Raw genomic sequence first — 17303 nt, forward strand, 5'->3', positions numbered from 1 at the left:
GGGACAACGTTTAGACATGGGAAAACAGTGACAAACGGTCATTTTCCGTTGCAAATGAGAACTTTGGCGGGAGAAAGACCATCTGAACAGGAAATCTGTTCATGGTGGGTGCATTTTTCTCGTTGTAGCATTTAAAGAAAAGATCCAACTTCATCGCTTCAGTTGGTTTTGTGATTGGTGCCCGCCGATCAAGCAACGAAACCGTGCAATGTGGAGATTAGAGTTGGATTGGTATTCTCCGCGTCGGCTTCTGAGTAGTCCCATGAAATACGACTTTCCGGTATCAAGCTTTTCCTTCTTTCTTCACATCTCTGCAGTTCTTTCAGTGCAAAAAGTTTCAGCACTCAATATTTTCGTTTATTTGATATTTTTCTTGAATTCTTGTATTTCCGGTTTTTCTGTTTTTGACACACAGTAATAGGTTCTCTCTGACCTCTGTTTTTCAAGGGTGATCGTTTCATACCAAACAGAAGTTTGATGGATCTTGATCATGTCCGCAGCCTGCTGACAAGCACTACAAAAGAAAGCAGTGGCTCGATGCTCGATTCATCCGCCAATTCAAAGTTCAATGTCCTTTTAATCTCTTTCACTTGAACTTGGCAGAAGGGTTTCCTGTTTTCTTCAAGTTACTAAACAAGAACGTTTGTTATTGTTCGAGACAGGATTTGTACCGGAAAAGGGTGGAGGAGAATCTGACATTAGATTCTGAAGGGAAGCCTTTTCGGATGCTGGTTTTCAGAGGAAGCCCAAAAACCTGTAGAAGATCCCTTTGTACAACAGATAGTACGCAGCAGGAGAAGCTGGAGTCGTTGGAGAATGCCAAGCGATTTCGGCAGTTTCCCAAGGTGCCCATCTCACATTTCTTCCTTGTTGCCGATTACTCTTCATGAAAACTTCTAAATTTTTGGCCTTCTATTTTTTGGTTCGTTTCGAGAAAAAACAGAGAAGTTGTATACTCAGTATAACTTCGGGATTGTGGTGCTTGTTATCTCATGAGTGGGGAATGTGTTTGAAAATAATTCGACTCCTGGACAGTGATTTCTGATAGTCTCAAACTCTCAATTGATTCCCGTTTTCTGAAACCATCTAGATAGATTTTAAAAAGAATAATTGAAGCTTTGTTGTTTTACCCCTCTTTAATTCTTTTAGTTCACGATATGTGGGTCTGTGCAGTCAGAATCAAAGATCCTGGATGCACCAAGGCTCAGAGATGATTACTACCTTAATATCATGGACTGGGGGCAGAACAATATTCTTGCTGTAGCCTTGGGATCAGAATTATATCTCTGGAATGCTGAAAGCAGAAAGGCTCGGAAACTGATGTCAGTAGATGGTGAAGATGATTATCCCACAAGTGTTGCATGGTCTCAGAATGCTAAAATGTTAGCAGTTGGACTCTCCTGCTCTGAGCTTCAGCTCTGGGATGCTGAAACATCCCAACTAGTAAGTTCTTTCTTTCTCTCTATGCCCTAGCTTGGTAAGATTGGTTTAATTTACTTTTTGTGGGTTTGTAGACAATAGGAGATTAAATCCATATACTTCCTGAGTGTAGAAATGGACCTATTGGACATATTATGTACATGTACCGACCCCTAAGTACCAGAAGTAGCTTCTTCCAATCTCTGTTTGGTTCTTTTAACTACTCTCACTGTTTTTCAATTCAGGTGCGAAGACTTGAAGGCCATGAGAACAGAGTTGGAATCCTTGCCTGGAATGGCCACCATCTAACATCAGGAAGCCGTGACAGATATATCATCAATCATGATGGTACTCACATTTAGACATATTCATTTCCATTTACTCCATCATTTCATAAAATTACCAAATCTCTCTCTCTCTCTCTCTCTCTCTCTCTCTCATTGTCAGTGAGATCAAGGAGGAATTTGACTTCCTGCATAAGAGCACACAATGAAGAAGTGTGTGGTCTGAAATGGTCAAGCAGGGGAAATCTATTGGCAAGTGGGGGCAATGACAATATCATCCACATATGGGAAGCTTCCAACATGAGATCATCCAGTTTCTTGCATCGTTTCACGGAACACCATTCAGCGGTCAAGGCCTTCGCATGGAGTCCATATGAGTTCAATATACTGGCATCCGGAGGTGGTACAAATGATCGGTGTATTAAAATATGGAATTCACAGACAGGGAAGTGCCTTAACAGTATAGATACCAAAGCGCAAGTAAGTTCTACTGTCGTGGTGCATTTGTGTTTCTTTTAGTTTTGGTTCTTTCTGTGAGCTCTTATCAGGTTATAGTAGGATTAGACCCCCAGTGGGAATTGTCTATCATTTAGCAAATGATCCTGCAAACTATAAGACTGTGAACAGAACAGTAGTTGTCTGTCAATGCAGAAAATCTGCTTGGATAAAATCCACCTAAGATGGGATCCTAATACTTTGTTTCTTGTGCTTCATGGTCAGTAAGTTTTCATTCTTATGATACACATACAGGTATGTGGGTTGCAGTGGAATCGGCATCACAATGAGATCTTGAGCGGCCATGGGTTCAGCCTGCACCAGCATGATCAAACTAAGCTATGCTTGTGGAAGTACCCCTCCTTGTCAAAAATTGGAGCATCACCACGCCATGAGTCTAGGGTCTTGCACCTTGCACAGGTTAGAGAACAAAAATCTCTACATAGCAAAAGCAGAATAAGCCTTTAAGAATAGGGTAGTTCCAATGAACTCAGATGTGTAGCTCATTCAAGCTCCTTATTTGTCTATGCAGAGCCCAGATGGACTAACTGTGGTTTCCGCTGAGACAGATGAAACTCTTCGCTTCTGGGAGACATTTGGACCACCTCGGACCGACAATTCAAGATTGACAGATCTGGATAGCCTGCTTTCTTTTAAAAGATTTCAGATAAGATGAATAAAGCATATGGGTTCGATAGAAATAGAATTTTTGGAGTTTCTTTATTGGAATTCCTCTGGTGGAGATGTAATTGGAATATTTGCTCAATAGCATATGGCTTCAATATTTGCTCAATAGCATATGGTTTCAATAAAGCATATAGCTTCAATAGAATTTTTTTGCACTCTACATATTTGTACAAATATATATACAAATGGAGCCTAAGGTTTTGCACTCTATGTATTTATACAAAAGGGAGCCTAAGGTTTAGTTTGGAAAGAGTATAAATACAAATATATACTGTATAAATATATATAAAATATAAGTTTTTGCACTCCTACTCCTTCTAAACTAAGCCTTAATCAATAGTACAGTCAGGTGCCAAACCTTACAGGGATCAGCATGGGCGTAGCATTTTGACCTGACATAGACCTGCGTTAATTGGATTCGGGACGATTGTTGGCTGCCTCGACCCAGCAATATGCCCCGTATTTAAGAAGTGAAAACTTCTAACGATATATAAATAATCATAATTAGACCTGGCAATTGAGTCAGCGAGTTGATTCATGATTCAACCTAATTCAACTTTTTTTCGGGTGGGGTCGTTCTAAAAGTCCAGGTTACCAAATATGAGACCCCAATCCTTTTTCTTTCAAGTTGGGTGGAATAGGATTCGCGGATTGGGTCAATTTGAGCAAAATGAATTAAAATTGCTTTGATGTATAAACATGTAGTTAAATTATATCGAATCGGGAAAGAGTGGACGGATCGGATGTGCATGTGGTTTCACCAGGGCCCACCGGTTCACCCTATTGTAAATTGAGGTTTGAACCTGAAACTCTCTCCATGCTCCAATCACTTCCCGTCATGCCCGTTTGCGGAAGTGGTTGGAGACCCCCTTCCCCGACTCCGGATCACCTGTTTAGAAGAATTCTGTTCACGTCTACTTATAATACAGTACCCCGTGAATTGGGAATATCTCCCCTGTATAATACCATTTAGGAGGATGAGATGTTTTCATGTAGCTGCGATGTTACGTGGGTAGACGTGGGCAGAATTTGTGTGGGACTCCCCTCCCCTCTCTCTCTCTGCGTGGCCGCTTCCAAGTTCCAACTCCTCTCGAATCTCGATTGACCAGAGAGACTCAACCCTCATGGCGCCATCGCCATCGCCGCCACCTCCACCGAAACCCTCCTCTGTTAACAATTGAAAACAAATAACCGGATCTCTTTCTCTCTCTCTCTCTATCTCTATCTCTCTCTAATATATGGATTTGAGAAGAATTGCTACTTCCGTTGAAACCAAACATACTCCTCTCGTGTTTTCCTTCATCCGCTGCTCATCCTGCGCCACCTCCACTTCTCAGCAGCAGCATGAACAGCACCCAAAACAACCACCAGCTCCAACTCCACCGCCACCATACGATCAGCGCTTTCTAAATAAGGTAACTTCAATCCTTTCAAGCAAGTCTCTCGACACCTCCAAATGCAGAGAAGCCCTGTCTCATTTATCACCTCACCATTTCGATCACATCTTCTTCGAGCTCCGGTCCTCGACTAACCCAAAAACAGCATTAAATTTCTTCACATTCGCATCCCAGTCGGTTGGTTTCCGTTTCACGGTTAGATCTTATTGCATTCTCATCAATCTACTTGTTGGGTCCAATCTCATTTTTCCCGCTCGCTTGCTTTTGATCCGCTTAATCGATGGCAATGTACCTGCTCTGTTTGAGAAACCAAATGACAGGCATCTTGAGATTGCCCAGGCAGTTATAGATTCAAATTCAGCAGTTTCAACATTTGATTTATTAGTTCATGTTTACTGCACCCAGTTCAAGAATTTGGGATTGGAGCTTGCTTTTGATGTGTTTCAATTATTGACGAGTCATGGCCTATTTTTGTCTTTGAAGACGTCCAATTTCCTTTTGGACTCGCTTGTGAAGGTGAATGAGCTCGAGAGGAGTTATGAAGTTTTTGGGATTCTGTACAGAGGTCTCTCCTTTGATGTTTACTCATATGGAATTGCAATTAATGCGTTCTGCAAGGGTGGGAAAATTGAAGAAGCAATCGGGTTGTTTTTTAAAATGGAGGAATCGGGAATATCTCCCAACGTAGTGATTTATAATACCGTTATCGATGGGCTTTTGAAGAAAGGAAATTTAGATGAGGCTTTTAGGTTCAAGGAGAAAATGCTTAAGAATGGTCTGAATCCTAGTCTTCAAACTTATAGCATTCTTATAAATGGTCTGATGAAATCTGAGAGGGTTGAGGATGCAAACCGTGCCTTAAAGGAAATGTCAGACAGAGGGGTTGCCCCAAATGAGGTTGTTTATAACACGATGATTGATGGGTACTGCAAAATGGGAAATTTTAGTGAAGCTTCAAGAATGAGGGATGTGATGGTGTCCAAGGGGATTTATCCAAATTCAGTCACCTACAATTCACTTATTAAAGGCTTATGCAAGGTTGGTAAGATGGAGCAGGCTGAGTGTCTTTTGGAGGAGATGTTATCGGCAGGGGTTTCCCTAAATCCTTTTGCCTTTAATTCAATTATCCAATGGCTTTGTCTTCGATCTAGGTTGGATACTGCATTTCAGCTCTTGAGAGAGATGGTTTGGAGGAATTTAAGGCCCAACGATGGGGTTCTGACAAATCTGGTTGGTCGGCTTTGTAAAGTGGGGAAACATTCTGAGGCAGTTGATGTTTGGTTTATGTTATTGGAGAAAGGGTTTGCAGCCAATACAATAACCTCAAATTCTCTAATTCATGGACTCTGTGAAAGTGGTAATATGCAGAAAGCAGTTAGACTTCTCAAGGAGATGCTTGAGAGGGGACTAGCACTGGATAAGATCACATACAACACACTGATCTCAGGATGTTGCAAGGAGGGGAAGTTGGAAGAAGGGTTTAAGTTGAAAGAAGGCATGATTAAGCAAGGATTTAAACCCGATGTTTTCACTTATAGTGCACTGCTACAAGGACTATGTGATATGGGTAAAATGGATGAAGCTATTGGTCTTTGGGATGAGTGCAAAAGAGATGGCTCGGTTCCTGATCTTTCGATGTACAGCATCATGATAGATGGATTTTGCAAAGCTAAGAGAGTTGAAGAGGGGAAAATTCTCTTCAATGAGTTGGTCAACCAAAACTTGGAGCTGAATTCTATTGTATATAATACCCTAATTGGGGGGTATTGTAGAATTGGAGAGATTCTGGAGGCCATTAAGCTTCGTGATGAAATGAAGAGTAATGGTATCACACCAACTGTTAGGACGTACTATTCATTAATGCATGGAATGTGCAAAATTGGCCATGTTGAGGAATCTAAGGACCTTCTTGATGAGATGAGAGGGGAAGGCTTGATACCAGAGGTCTTCTGTTACACTGCATTGATTGATGGGTATTGTAAGTTAGGCAAGATGGACAGAGCTAGCAACATTTTGCAGGAAATGATTGCATATAGAATAGCTCCAAATAAGTTTACTTACACTGTCATGATTAATGGGTATTGTAAACTGGGTGACATGCAACAAGCAGCTGAGCTTCTAGGGACAATGGTGGGGAATGGTATTGTCCCAGATATTGTCACATTCAATACATTGACATATGGATTCATCAAAGGAGGAAAAATAGAAGAGACTTTCAAACTATGTGATCAGATGTCCCAAAGAGGTATTATGTTGGATGAAATTATGTATACCACATTGGTTAATGGTTTATGTAGTTCAGGATTTTCAAGAGAAGCTACTCTAATATCAGAGGGTATCACCAAACGGGGTATGCTTCCAGAGCATATTAAGCCAATACATTTTACAAGTGAGCCTTCGAAGCTTGAGTAAGGATCTTTGAAGAAAATTTTTCCCATCTATTGGAATCATGGCATTATTTTGGATCCATGTTGCTAATGTCAATAGGACCCAAAAGTCAAGAATTTGAATCATGACATTATTTCATCCTGATATTAGTTGGTTCCTCAGGTAGCAGCAGAAATAGTCATTAATCTTGAGCTTAAAGCAAACTTCTGCAAAATAATTCCTTGCAAGGTTGCCCTATTTTTTAAGTGGCACTTTCTTGTACTCAGACCTGCCTCAAATCTTAGGTTATATCACTCGAGCAAGTATGTTTCTTATTACATTTCTATAATCTATGTTCCATGGACTATTTCCTAGATATTTGATTTACATGTGTTCTGGCTTATGTTTTTTTGCAGGCAAATTGTTTCTCTACCCCACATGGGTTCTGGCTTCATGAGTATCCTGTTTATAAAACATTTGCTTTCATAAGGTGCTGTTTTTTCCCGCAAATTCCCTGCCTATTTTACTCTCTGTTCAGTATCTCCTTACTGGTTTTCTTATGAGAATGTTACCATGGTGGGAGCAAAGGTTCCATCTATATACACCTGATGCGTATATAATTGTAAATGGCCTTGATAACTATCTCTCAAAGAAAACTGAAAGAATTCCTTGTTAACCATAACTTTACACTTAGAAATAATTTCAATCAAAAGACGCATGGTGGACTGTTAGGTTGTTTAGTAACTGCTAGAATGGCTGAACTGAATGATTTATTGCTTTGTCTTTTAGTGGATAAGTAGGTTGTAAGCTCCTTAATGGCTGATAGCATGTTGAATTGATTATTATACCCCTAAATATTTTCTTGTCTGATTATTTTAGAGGAATAAGTCATTCAGTTCATCCACAATTCCACATCAGTTTCCAAATGACCCTGAAGTGCTTGCTTTTTCTTGGTTTTAGCCTAAATAATAAGTTATAATCAAATATGACAATATAGTCCCATGACCATCTCTAAATGCCCTATCTATGCCTGAGAGCCCAGGACTGCTGAAGCCACAACCGTCAAAATTCAATTTAACTTGGTCTTCAGTTGGAGTCTGCCATTGCAATAAAACTGTGGATCTATCCATAGCTGGGGATGTCATCCACTGCAATCCTCTGAGAATATTATCTGAAGTAAAGGGGGTAAAAATCTCCAGAATTTTCTCCCAGTGCACTATATTAACAGAAATGCTTTCAATGATTGTTTCCTTGGTTCATGTCTTCCCATTGAATATTTTTTATTCCTCTCTTCCTATTCAATTCAAAGAACATCCACCATAGTGCACCTCCACATAATCTTCACTCTATTTGAGGAAGTAGAAAGAAGCTTTGAACAAGTTGTACATAGTTGTTAAGGCATATTGGTGATTCTAGGCAATGGTGAAATGCCTAGTCGCGTAGGTGGGTGTCTAGGCATCACCTAAGCAATAGAACTTTACAAAAAAAAAAGAAAACTAAATTCTAGGTCATTTCCTTAGTTATAACTTATATATACCAATTAGCATGTATATAAATTGAGAAGTAACGACGTCTTCACTAATGACATTAAATTTTCTTTACTGATTAAAAAGTAACTTTAATTTTCCTCTCAAGAACATGGCAAATCATCATATCTAAAAGACTAACATTTTAAATATACTAGTTTTAGTACTTCAAACATAAGGCAATAAGACTAACATTTTAAATATACCAGTTTTAGTACTTCAAACATAAGGCAATAATATAATATTTAATAGAGCAATTTCATGTCAAATTACCTGGAAAAAAATTTCATGTTGAATTATCAACAAAAGAAGGGTATGATTCTATACTAATAAAAATATGATATAGAGAGAAAAAGATCAAGGGGCTCTATTTAATGTGAAAGGGAGGGAGAGAGTTTTGAAAAAATAACAGAACTCTTTTATCCTTCTTTTTTTTTTAATCTTCTCAAAACCCTTGTATACTATATATTCAATAAAAATTGATCTAGCGAAATGAAACAGTTCACTTGGCTGGCTGATGCGCTAGCCAAAGTGCCAAACAAATAGCAGAAAGACCTCAGCTATTTTGGGGAATGCCCCATGGGGGATAGACTGTTAAATGGAAAAAATGTAAAGAAGAAAGCATGGTTAAGCATTAGAGATTGACCTTCTTGCCTATGGGATCTAAGGCACATATTCTTTTGTACATCATTTTTTCGTACAATCAGTATGTTGAGTTGCCCATTTTTATCTATTTGTCTCAATTTATTCTTGAGTGGATAACCTTGTAACTTACTATTTATTATAAGCATCTCTGAATGAGCTCTCTGCCCAACTTGTTTTTGCATTTCTCAAACTCATGATCCCTTCAATTCATGGTTATCCTTTTTCTTTCTTATACTACAGTTCAGAATAATAATTTGATATTTCGGTCCAAGTTGTCCAGACTTTTCTGTTCATAATTTTTTTTAGTTGTGTTTTCTGTCGCATCTTTTTATCATACTACTTTATCAGGATGTGCTGGCTGCAATCAAGGATTGAAATGAGACTTTAAAAACATTTCAAATATGATAGAATTTATTAAAACTTTAAGGTCAAGTTTATTTGTTTAATTTATGCATTTATTTTGATTGTTAGAAGGTTGAGTTTGAGTTAAACTTTAGTAAAAGTTTTGGCTTCCCAGTTGAAGTTTGGAACTCTGACTAAAGGTCAAAACATGCATAAATATTTTAAAGAAATTTACATGAATATGCTTCATGCATTGCTAAAAGAACAATAATGAGGCTATGCTTAGAATTTGCTATAATAACATTTTTGTACAAGTCAAATAACAAACAAACACTAGAAATTCATATTTAAAAGAACTAGAGGACAGTATTGTATATAATAATTGTCAACTTGTCAGGCAATTTACATAAAGAAGTGTAGAAGATTACAGGTTTGTGATTTTATGGTGTTTTGAAGCTTGGTACCATAAGTTTGTATCATTTGAATATTCTGTTGAAAACTAATTTTCGTTATCAAATAATAAGCCCTTTTTAATAGAACTGTGTTTTATTTAAAGGGTTGAAATCTATTTAACCTTGATTTGGAAGGTTCTATGGGTCTAAACTTTAAAAACTAATTTATTGAAACTTATAAACAAACCACTTTAGTGGTGCTTGGTTTCAACTCTCCAGAAATATTGCCCACTTCTAGGTTTTTTACTGAATGGAATGATATCTCCTTCAAGTAATTGGTCTAAACCATTTTCTTGTTTACCCAGTAATGGTAGAATATCTTCATTTGCTGTCATGATTAGATTTGGTCATATATATAGCAAAACTCAAAATTTAAGTATTCTCAGTCATTTAACTTATTTTGCAGAACTGAATCTCTATGAATAGTGAAGTGCTCTCAACTATTGTCCACTGGGTTGGTATCTATTTGGAGAACTGCATCGTAGAATTTCATGACAACTTTTGCTATTCTCTCTGGATTTAGAGGTATCAATCTCCATTTTCTAGGGAAAAATTATTTTGATTTAAACATTGTTAGACCACTGTTGTATGTCTTTTCTAGGAAACTGTTTGGCGTAGGAAGTAATATTATTTACTTATGGCTGTATAATGTCTTTTCATACGTAGCTGGATTTCTTGGTTGATGTGATTGTTATATGATTGTATGCGCAATTTCCCAGCTGGTAATGACTGATGACAAAGTACCTTGCATAATCACATTAATATTAGGAGTTATAACCTAGTGGCTTGTTCAAATAGTACTTGATTGCCTTCGCTAGCTTGAAAATCTGGGAGGACTGAAAAACTTCAGCTTAGGTGTCTAAATAATGAGATTCATGGGAATTGATCCCATGCTTATGTGGATAAGCAATTCATTTTTACATACCTTATTTTCTAAGGAAGTTTATTTACCTTATCAAATTTTCCAAAAGTTGTCGAGAGAATTATTGGTCCCAGTTGCATGCTCCAATGAATAACTAATTATTTTAAAGTCAATTTAAGTTCATTAATTTTTTTTTTTACCCAGAAATAGGATAGGTCATCTAAAGTTTATGTAAATTCCTTCTTCTTTCTTTCCTGAACAACCTGCATGCCCATATCAACTGTAAACAGGTTATTGCCCATTTGCCCTTATGTTTACTATTACTATGAATCCAATCATTAGAACATAAGAGCAGTGAAGTTAGTTTCATCTCAGCTCTCAGGTCTTAGGATTCTTTCCAAACAAAGGAAATGCATAAAGGTAATGAAATGGCCTATGACTACAGAATTAGCATACTTGCCATTCAGTTGAGTATGATAAAAATGAGGACACCCTTTACATGGGAATCGCAAAGACCCATTGTCTTGGTTAGCAACACACACATCTCCCTTCCCTTGAAATGAATGTTATGCATTTGATTCTTTGCTAAATGACTGCACCACCATGTGCAATTTTTGTTTGGTAAATCACCCTGCGCAATTATTCATAATCAGCTTTTCTGGATGTAATTGTACTGCTTTACCAGTTGTCTGTTTCTACTTGTTCAACTAGTTCCAACGTAGGCTTCATGGTTTGCAACTTTACAAATCCCTTCTGCGTCCAATGTTACACCCATGTTTATTTGATGCTGACTGAACATGGAGGAAGTCAGCAACCAAAATATTTCTTAAGATTCTGACTAACATGAAATCATGTTTTGCAGGCCATAGGATGGATTGCCATAATACTTCCTGTTTTATTTTTTATCGATCTACCATAGCTGCTACTGCTACCATCTTTGATTTGCGCAAGGTAGTTTTGTTCCTTTGACAATTGAACTTTTGAATATGTTTTCTGTCATTTTTGTTTTTTTTTTTTGTAGTTTTTATCTTTTATTACACTGAACTATTTCTTTTTAATTCAGGATCTCTATGGTGTGGCAAAGAAAGATGGTAAAATTATATCTGGTGCACAAATTCGATCTTGTGGCCTCAAAAATTTGCAAGGTGTCTGTATGGAGGCAACTGTTGCATGGTCAGAAGGGTGGACTCACTTCTTTTCACTCACTTAGACCCAAGTTTGGAAAAAGTTTATCAAAGCACCCATCTAATCAAACTGCAAGATCCGCAAATGTTACTTTTGATTGATTAAGCAAGAAATGTATATGTTTCAGCAATGACCAGTAGTTGATCCAGCATCCAAATTCTAATTCTATAAAAAAGGTTGTAATTCTACAAAATTACTACATTATTCTCTCTTTTCATTTCTTTTAAATTGGAGAGAGAAATGCTTTAAGATGTGAAGGGAAAGTTACTTGTTCACCTTTCAGCGTAATGTTCTAAAATTAAGTGTATAATTAAAAAAAAAAAACTGGTATTCTTTTACTGCCTGTATCATGCATTTTTTAAAGCAAAACATTTAAGAAAACCATGGTTTTCAAAACCGGACTGAACGGTCGGACTGGAAAAACCGGGAACCGGTCAGGTGACCAGTTTTGGTTTTCTCCAAAACTGTTGATTTTGGTCAGCCAACCGCTGACCCGGGTGGTTAACCGTTTGAATGGTTTTGACCATTTTTTTTTATTTTTTGTCAGAACAGGTTGAACAGTCGGACCATTTGACCCGGTAACCGGACCCCTGACCGGTTCAGTCTCTGGGTCAGTTTTAAAAACCATGAAGAAAACATTAACCATCTGAACTACCTACCGTCTATAAATATCCAAAAGTCATGTACAAGGCTCATCAAACCATCTCGAATCATCCTTTTTTCCCTTTTCTTTTTGGCTTCCTGAGCAATTGTATGAACAACCCGGATTGAGTGTCTATTTTAAAAACAAAGTCTCACCTCAAGACCCTGTAAAATGCAAAATTTTATCCAAGTGATGCTGAAGTCGCCTGTATACCGTAGAATACTTACCGTGTAGGCTGTAGAGCAGATAGAACTGTTAAAAGGGTCTATTTCCAAAGGCTCAGTTTGGAAGGGTATAAATACAAATATGTACAGTGTAAATATATACAAAATAATACAAAATACAAGGTTTTGCACTCTAAAAATCTGTATTTGTACTTTTTTCAAACTGAGCCAAAGGTTGGGAAGAGTACAAATACAAATATATAGTGTAAATGCAGATTTAGAAATACAAAATATAAGGCTTTGCGCTGTACATATTTGTATTTGCACTCCTTCCAAACTGAGCCAAAAGAACATTTGCAACAGCAACACGTTGCTAAGGGGGTGTTCTTTAATGTGAATTATTTTTCTTGTTGTGAATTCCAGAAACAAAACAAAACCAGCTGGTTTGAAAACAAAATAGTTCTTAATACAAAAACATGGAAAACATGTTCTTATTATATGATTTTTCCAAAACTGGAAACCAAAAGCATGCTGTTGAATTACTGGACTTTCTGGTTTGAGAAACAAAACCAGCTGGCCTTCAATGTTTGTCTCTAGGACAACTAACGCAGTCCTTCCACGGTTCCACCTATACAGGATCAGAGCCAGTCTGCCCTGCAAGTCACAGTAGATGAACAAAGGATCAATCTCTCTCTCTCCCTCTCTCTCTCTCTACCTAAAAAAACTGAAAAATCAATGATAAATTATCTTGGAATAGCCCTGCATTCCATTAAATGTTTAAGAAGTTTTTGTTGCATCCCAAATTCTGAATCTTTCAAGCAGGTAATTGATTTGATGTCATTAAGATCAAGGAACTTATCACTTACTTATTATGAACTTACTAGCAGGCTTCTTTAACCATATGCTTTTAAATCCCAAAGCACAAAGCCTGAAATTGGGACTTTATGCTTTTGGGTTTTAAAAGCACACATCCTAAAGCCTATCTCATGGTGCGCAATCCAGTCGGTCCTAACTGTCAATGATCTTGCCTCTAGCAGGAGCAGAAGGTGCCTGAAACGGGAAAGAAAGCAAGTATCTCCGGGGAGGGACCCGATGAGAGTGCTCCAAAGCTCAAGTTAGTATCCTCAAAGGCAAGATAATAAACCAGATTGCGCAAAGTTCACATACCTCCTCCTTGGGGGGAAGAGAGCCTTTTATAACCACTTCGCGCACTCACTCCCAAGCTCCTGTCAGGTCAGGCATCATTACCTCTGCACTTCTACCAGTTTGGGTGTCATCACCTTTGCCGGGGCAGACAACCGCCACTGCTCTCTTTGTCGAAGCCATCTCTGTGACTGGAGGTGGTGGTGGCAGGTGGCCGTTGAAGTGCGACTGTCAAGCGTTAGATCCTAAGTCAGTTAGGTGCGCCTCCTCAGGATACGAACTCCTTTGGTGTCAGGCATGGTTGTTCAGTTCGGCGGCCTGGAGCCGAAGTGCTAGAGTGGTGTGCGAGGCGAAGTCTTGAGTTCGGGTAGAGGTGTGGCCCGAACTGCCTTGAAGCGGGCCAATTCGGGTTTTTTGCCCCTTGCGCTCCTTGTAAGGCTCGAAGTCAAAGGGGGAGTTCGGGCTCCTTTTGGGGAGCTCGAACCACTGGTTCCTCCTCTCGTAGCTCGCGCCTCGAGTGTACTGCCATGCCGAGCTATTACTTTTGCCACGTGTTGGGTGGTCAGGAGGTCGGGCGAAATCTTCCTTCATCAATTGCCCCCCACTCGCGCTAAGGGGCTTGCTCTAGCATGGGGAGTTTGCGAGGTGGCGGGTGGATTTGACCCATACTTCAAACTGTTTGACTAATAGCGCGAAGTGTGCATTTGTCAGGAGATCTCTGGGTTTCTCGAGCGCCAAAAAAAGTCAAGGTACACGCCAGTCCATCTTTAAATGCTAGGAGACATGACAGCGTGCGTTATTTCAAAATTTAAAAAATGTGCGGCTGGGAGACGTGGCAGCGGGCGTTATTTCAAATTTGAAAAATGCACTGTTGCTGCCTTTAATGTGGGGAGACGTGCGCCGACGCTGCTTCAGTTTCGAAAGACATGCGACCAGTCACGTCTCGGTCTTAGGAGACGTGCAGTCAGCTTGATCGTGGGTCGTTGGATTTGCTTCGATCAGAACCATCGATTTTTGGTCACAGTGGGTATAAATGGTGGGGGACCCCCAGTCACTTTCCATTGCCAGTCTCCTGCGTTTGCTTCTTGAGCTCGCATCCAAGTCTTTTTAGCTCGCGTCAACCTTCTGTAATCCGTTTGCTTTTTCCGGGTGAGTCGGTGCTTTTCTCCCTGGTATTCTTTTCTTCCCGATGTCTAGCTCGGATAGCTCAGACAGTTCTTCGAGGGGGTCAGATGTAGGTTCTATGAACCGAGCTGCAACCCCCGACAGCCTTAGTGAGGGGGTCAGATGTAGGTTCTACAAACCGAGCTACAACCCCCGACAGCCTTAGTGAACCCGAGGTAGAGCTCGAGGAGGAGCTCAAGGAAGAGTTTGAACCTGTAGGTCGAGTCGCCTCGGGTAGTTTGGCGTCCTCCTCCCGTCGAGGTTGGACGTTGGACAAGTTTGGGCCCTCAACCATGATGCCTGAGGGGCTTTACTCCCTTATCACCCAGTTTAACATGCCTAGGGAGTATACCTACTTTATACCCTCGGGCGAGTTCCCTTGGGAACATGGTTCTGACGAGATCATGATATTCCAGGAGCAGCTCGCCGCTAGGTTGCGCCTACCTTTCCACTCGAATTCTATCCGAAATATAGTTGGGACTATCTCCCTCTTCTGTGAATAGATTTTGACTTTAGACCTTGAGATCTTTTCCTCCATTCTGATGCTTAAGAAGCAACCGGGTTCCCTTCCCGGGTGTAGGCGGACGTACTACCTATCTCCTCACTTGGGTTTCAAGCTTTTACATGATCTTCCCAACAAGGTCCCGACATGGAAACGAGACTACTTCAGGGTGCGAAGTGCAATAGGGTGGCCGTTCCAGACCCAATGGGGGATGACTGCCCCCGATGCCGGTGTTATGTTAGATAGGGAGATGGCGAAGGGCCTCCGATAATGGGTCCATCTTGGGCTAAAATGCCACCATTATCTGATGGAGGCCAAGCTCATCCAGGCCGGCCTGAGTTCAGGTAGGTTCATTGCGCTTAGAGGCTTGCCTTTTGTTTTGGTTTTTGTTCTTTTGTTTTTTTCTAACGCCAAGCTCTTTGTGCAGGTTAGATGGGCGTAGAGAAGACTCGTAGTGGGAACTTGTTTCATGCCATGAAGAGGAGGAAGCAAGTTGCCAAGTGGACTCGTGCCAAACTGCCCCAAGATGCGGAGCCCGAGGTGCCAGGCTACCCGCCAACGGATCCACCCAGGGAGCCAGAGATGGCCCCTCCCGTACAAGAAGCGGCAGGGGCCCCTTATGCCGAGGCTACTTATACGGGGGCTCCTTATACTGAGACCGCTTATACGGGGGCTCCTTACACCGAGACTGCTTATATGCGAGTTGGGCCTTCAGGCTCGAGAGGCCAAGGCAAGTTCAGGAGCGTGTTGTCGCCGCACCACGCTCTTCAAAAAAGTAGGGAGGCCATTTACCCCGAGGAGTTTGCGACTTGGACCAAGCTTCCTTTGAACCATATAGCCAGCTGTGCTGCCTCTCATGCCATGGTGGTAAGTCAGCGACTTTTTGTTGGGCTCCTTGTCATTACCTTCCTCGTTGTTGCTCATTTTCGTTATTTTTCCTCTTGGTATGTCAACTCCTCCATCCATGCCTTAGCGGCCCAAGCGGAGAGGAGCTCGTGGCTGGCACGAGCTGCTGATGAGGCTTTCCACGCTATTGAAGCGGCTCCTCGTGCTACATAGGCCAGGCTGGCGAGGTCTCAGAGGGACACCGAGTCCATGGGAGTGGCGGTGAAGCATATGGTGGACTTGAGGCTGGACTTGCAGCATCAAGTCGAATACCTTCAAGAGGATATTAGGGAGAAGACAGAGATCTTTTCTCAGGGCATCGAGGATGTCAAGAAGAAGGCCGTTGAAGACTATATTGCCTCACCGCGCTTTGACGACCTGATGGTGGGCTCGTACAGAAGGGGTTTTAAACTGAGCTGATGGATGATCAGGAATACGTACCCCGAGCTTGACATCAGCGCCATAACCACTTCATGCATTACTCAGGAGATAGCCAACGCGGCTGATGGTGAACCGAATTCCGAGGATGAGGCAAGACCCTCGGGTATCGTTGACGTGCCTTCCGAGGGTGAGGACTGAGATTGTCGAACTGTTTGGGGATGTAAATAGAGAGTTTTTTTTTGGGAATGTAAATAGAGTGTTTTGTAATGAAACATTCTTTTGACTAATTTGTTGTCATCCTCTTTTTCCTGAACTGACTATATTGTTGAACTGACCATATTGCTAAACAATGTTTAGCTCGTTATCGTTTTGCCTTTGCGTGTCCATGAAGAGGTGACCAAGTTTTATGGTGCAGAGGTCCTTGTTAGCTCGTCATTCTCATCCTCAGGCTCTGATGGTGACTCCAAGTCCACTTCGCTTAGTAATTTATAGGTAGTATTGTCTTAAGTTAACGACGTTCCATGCTCGGTGTACTTGTTTGCTCTCTAATGTTTCGAGCTCGTATGCTCCCCCGAGTTCCCTCTTTACTTGGTAGGGCCCTTCCCAATTCGGTCCAAGTTTGCCCATGCCGGGCTTGGGTGCCATGATCTTACAGAAAACCAGGTCACCAACGTGGAAGTTCCACTTTTTTACTCTGGCATTGTAGTACCGAGCTACTCTTTGCTAGTAAGTTGCAGTTCGAATGTACGTCAGGTCTCTT

The 17303-nt window shown here is 40.6% G+C and overlaps 2 protein-coding genes across 6 annotated transcripts; both read left to right on the forward strand.

Moving 5' to 3' along the window:
- LOC148880665 (cell division cycle 20.5, cofactor of APC complex-like) lies at positions 1-3027 on the forward strand. 3 transcript variants are annotated; one of them, XM_088970616.1, is made up of 8 exons: positions 1-280; positions 448-563; positions 663-845; positions 1174-1443; positions 1665-1767; positions 1867-2183; positions 2454-2618; positions 2731-3027. In XM_088970616.1, the coding sequence occupies exons 3-8, from the start codon at positions 726-728 to the stop codon at positions 2872-2874; spliced, it is 1119 nt and encodes a 372-aa protein (XP_088826742.1). In that variant the 5' UTR covers positions 1-280; positions 448-563; positions 663-725; the 3' UTR covers positions 2875-3027. The 3 variants fall into 3 exon arrangements, with proteins under 3 accessions (XP_088826742.1, XP_088826594.1, XP_088826664.1); XM_088970468.1 differs by having other exon boundaries at positions 64-280; positions 448-570; XM_088970538.1 differs by having other exon boundaries at positions 64-280; positions 448-570; positions 2768-3027.
- Positions 3028-3723: 696 nt separating this feature from the next.
- Positions 3724-11936, forward strand: LOC148880666 (uncharacterized). Of its 3 annotated transcripts, none has more exons than XM_088962644.1 (6): positions 3724-6972; positions 7066-7139; positions 7692-7825; positions 10021-10139; positions 11339-11427; positions 11540-11936. In XM_088962644.1, exon 1 carries the CDS (start codon positions 4124-4126, stop codon positions 6692-6694), a length of 2571 nt encoding a protein of 856 aa, XP_088818770.1. In that variant the 5' UTR covers positions 3724-4123; the 3' UTR covers positions 6695-6972; positions 7066-7139; positions 7692-7825; positions 10021-10139; positions 11339-11427; positions 11540-11936. The 3 variants fall into 3 exon arrangements, with proteins under 3 accessions (XP_088818770.1, XP_088818769.1, XP_088818768.1); XM_088962643.1 differs by lacking the exon at positions 7692-7825 and having other exon boundaries at positions 3724-6690; positions 6833-6972; XM_088962642.1 differs by lacking the exon at positions 7692-7825.
- The last annotated feature ends 5367 nt before the right edge of the window (positions 11937-17303 follow it).

Source organism: Nelumbo lutea, chromosome 1, assembly GCF_056320005.1.
Source record: "Nelumbo lutea isolate HS-2025 chromosome 1, American lotus-T2T, whole genome shotgun sequence".
Lineage (NCBI taxonomy): Eukaryota > Viridiplantae > Streptophyta > Magnoliopsida > Proteales > Nelumbonaceae > Nelumbo > Nelumbo lutea.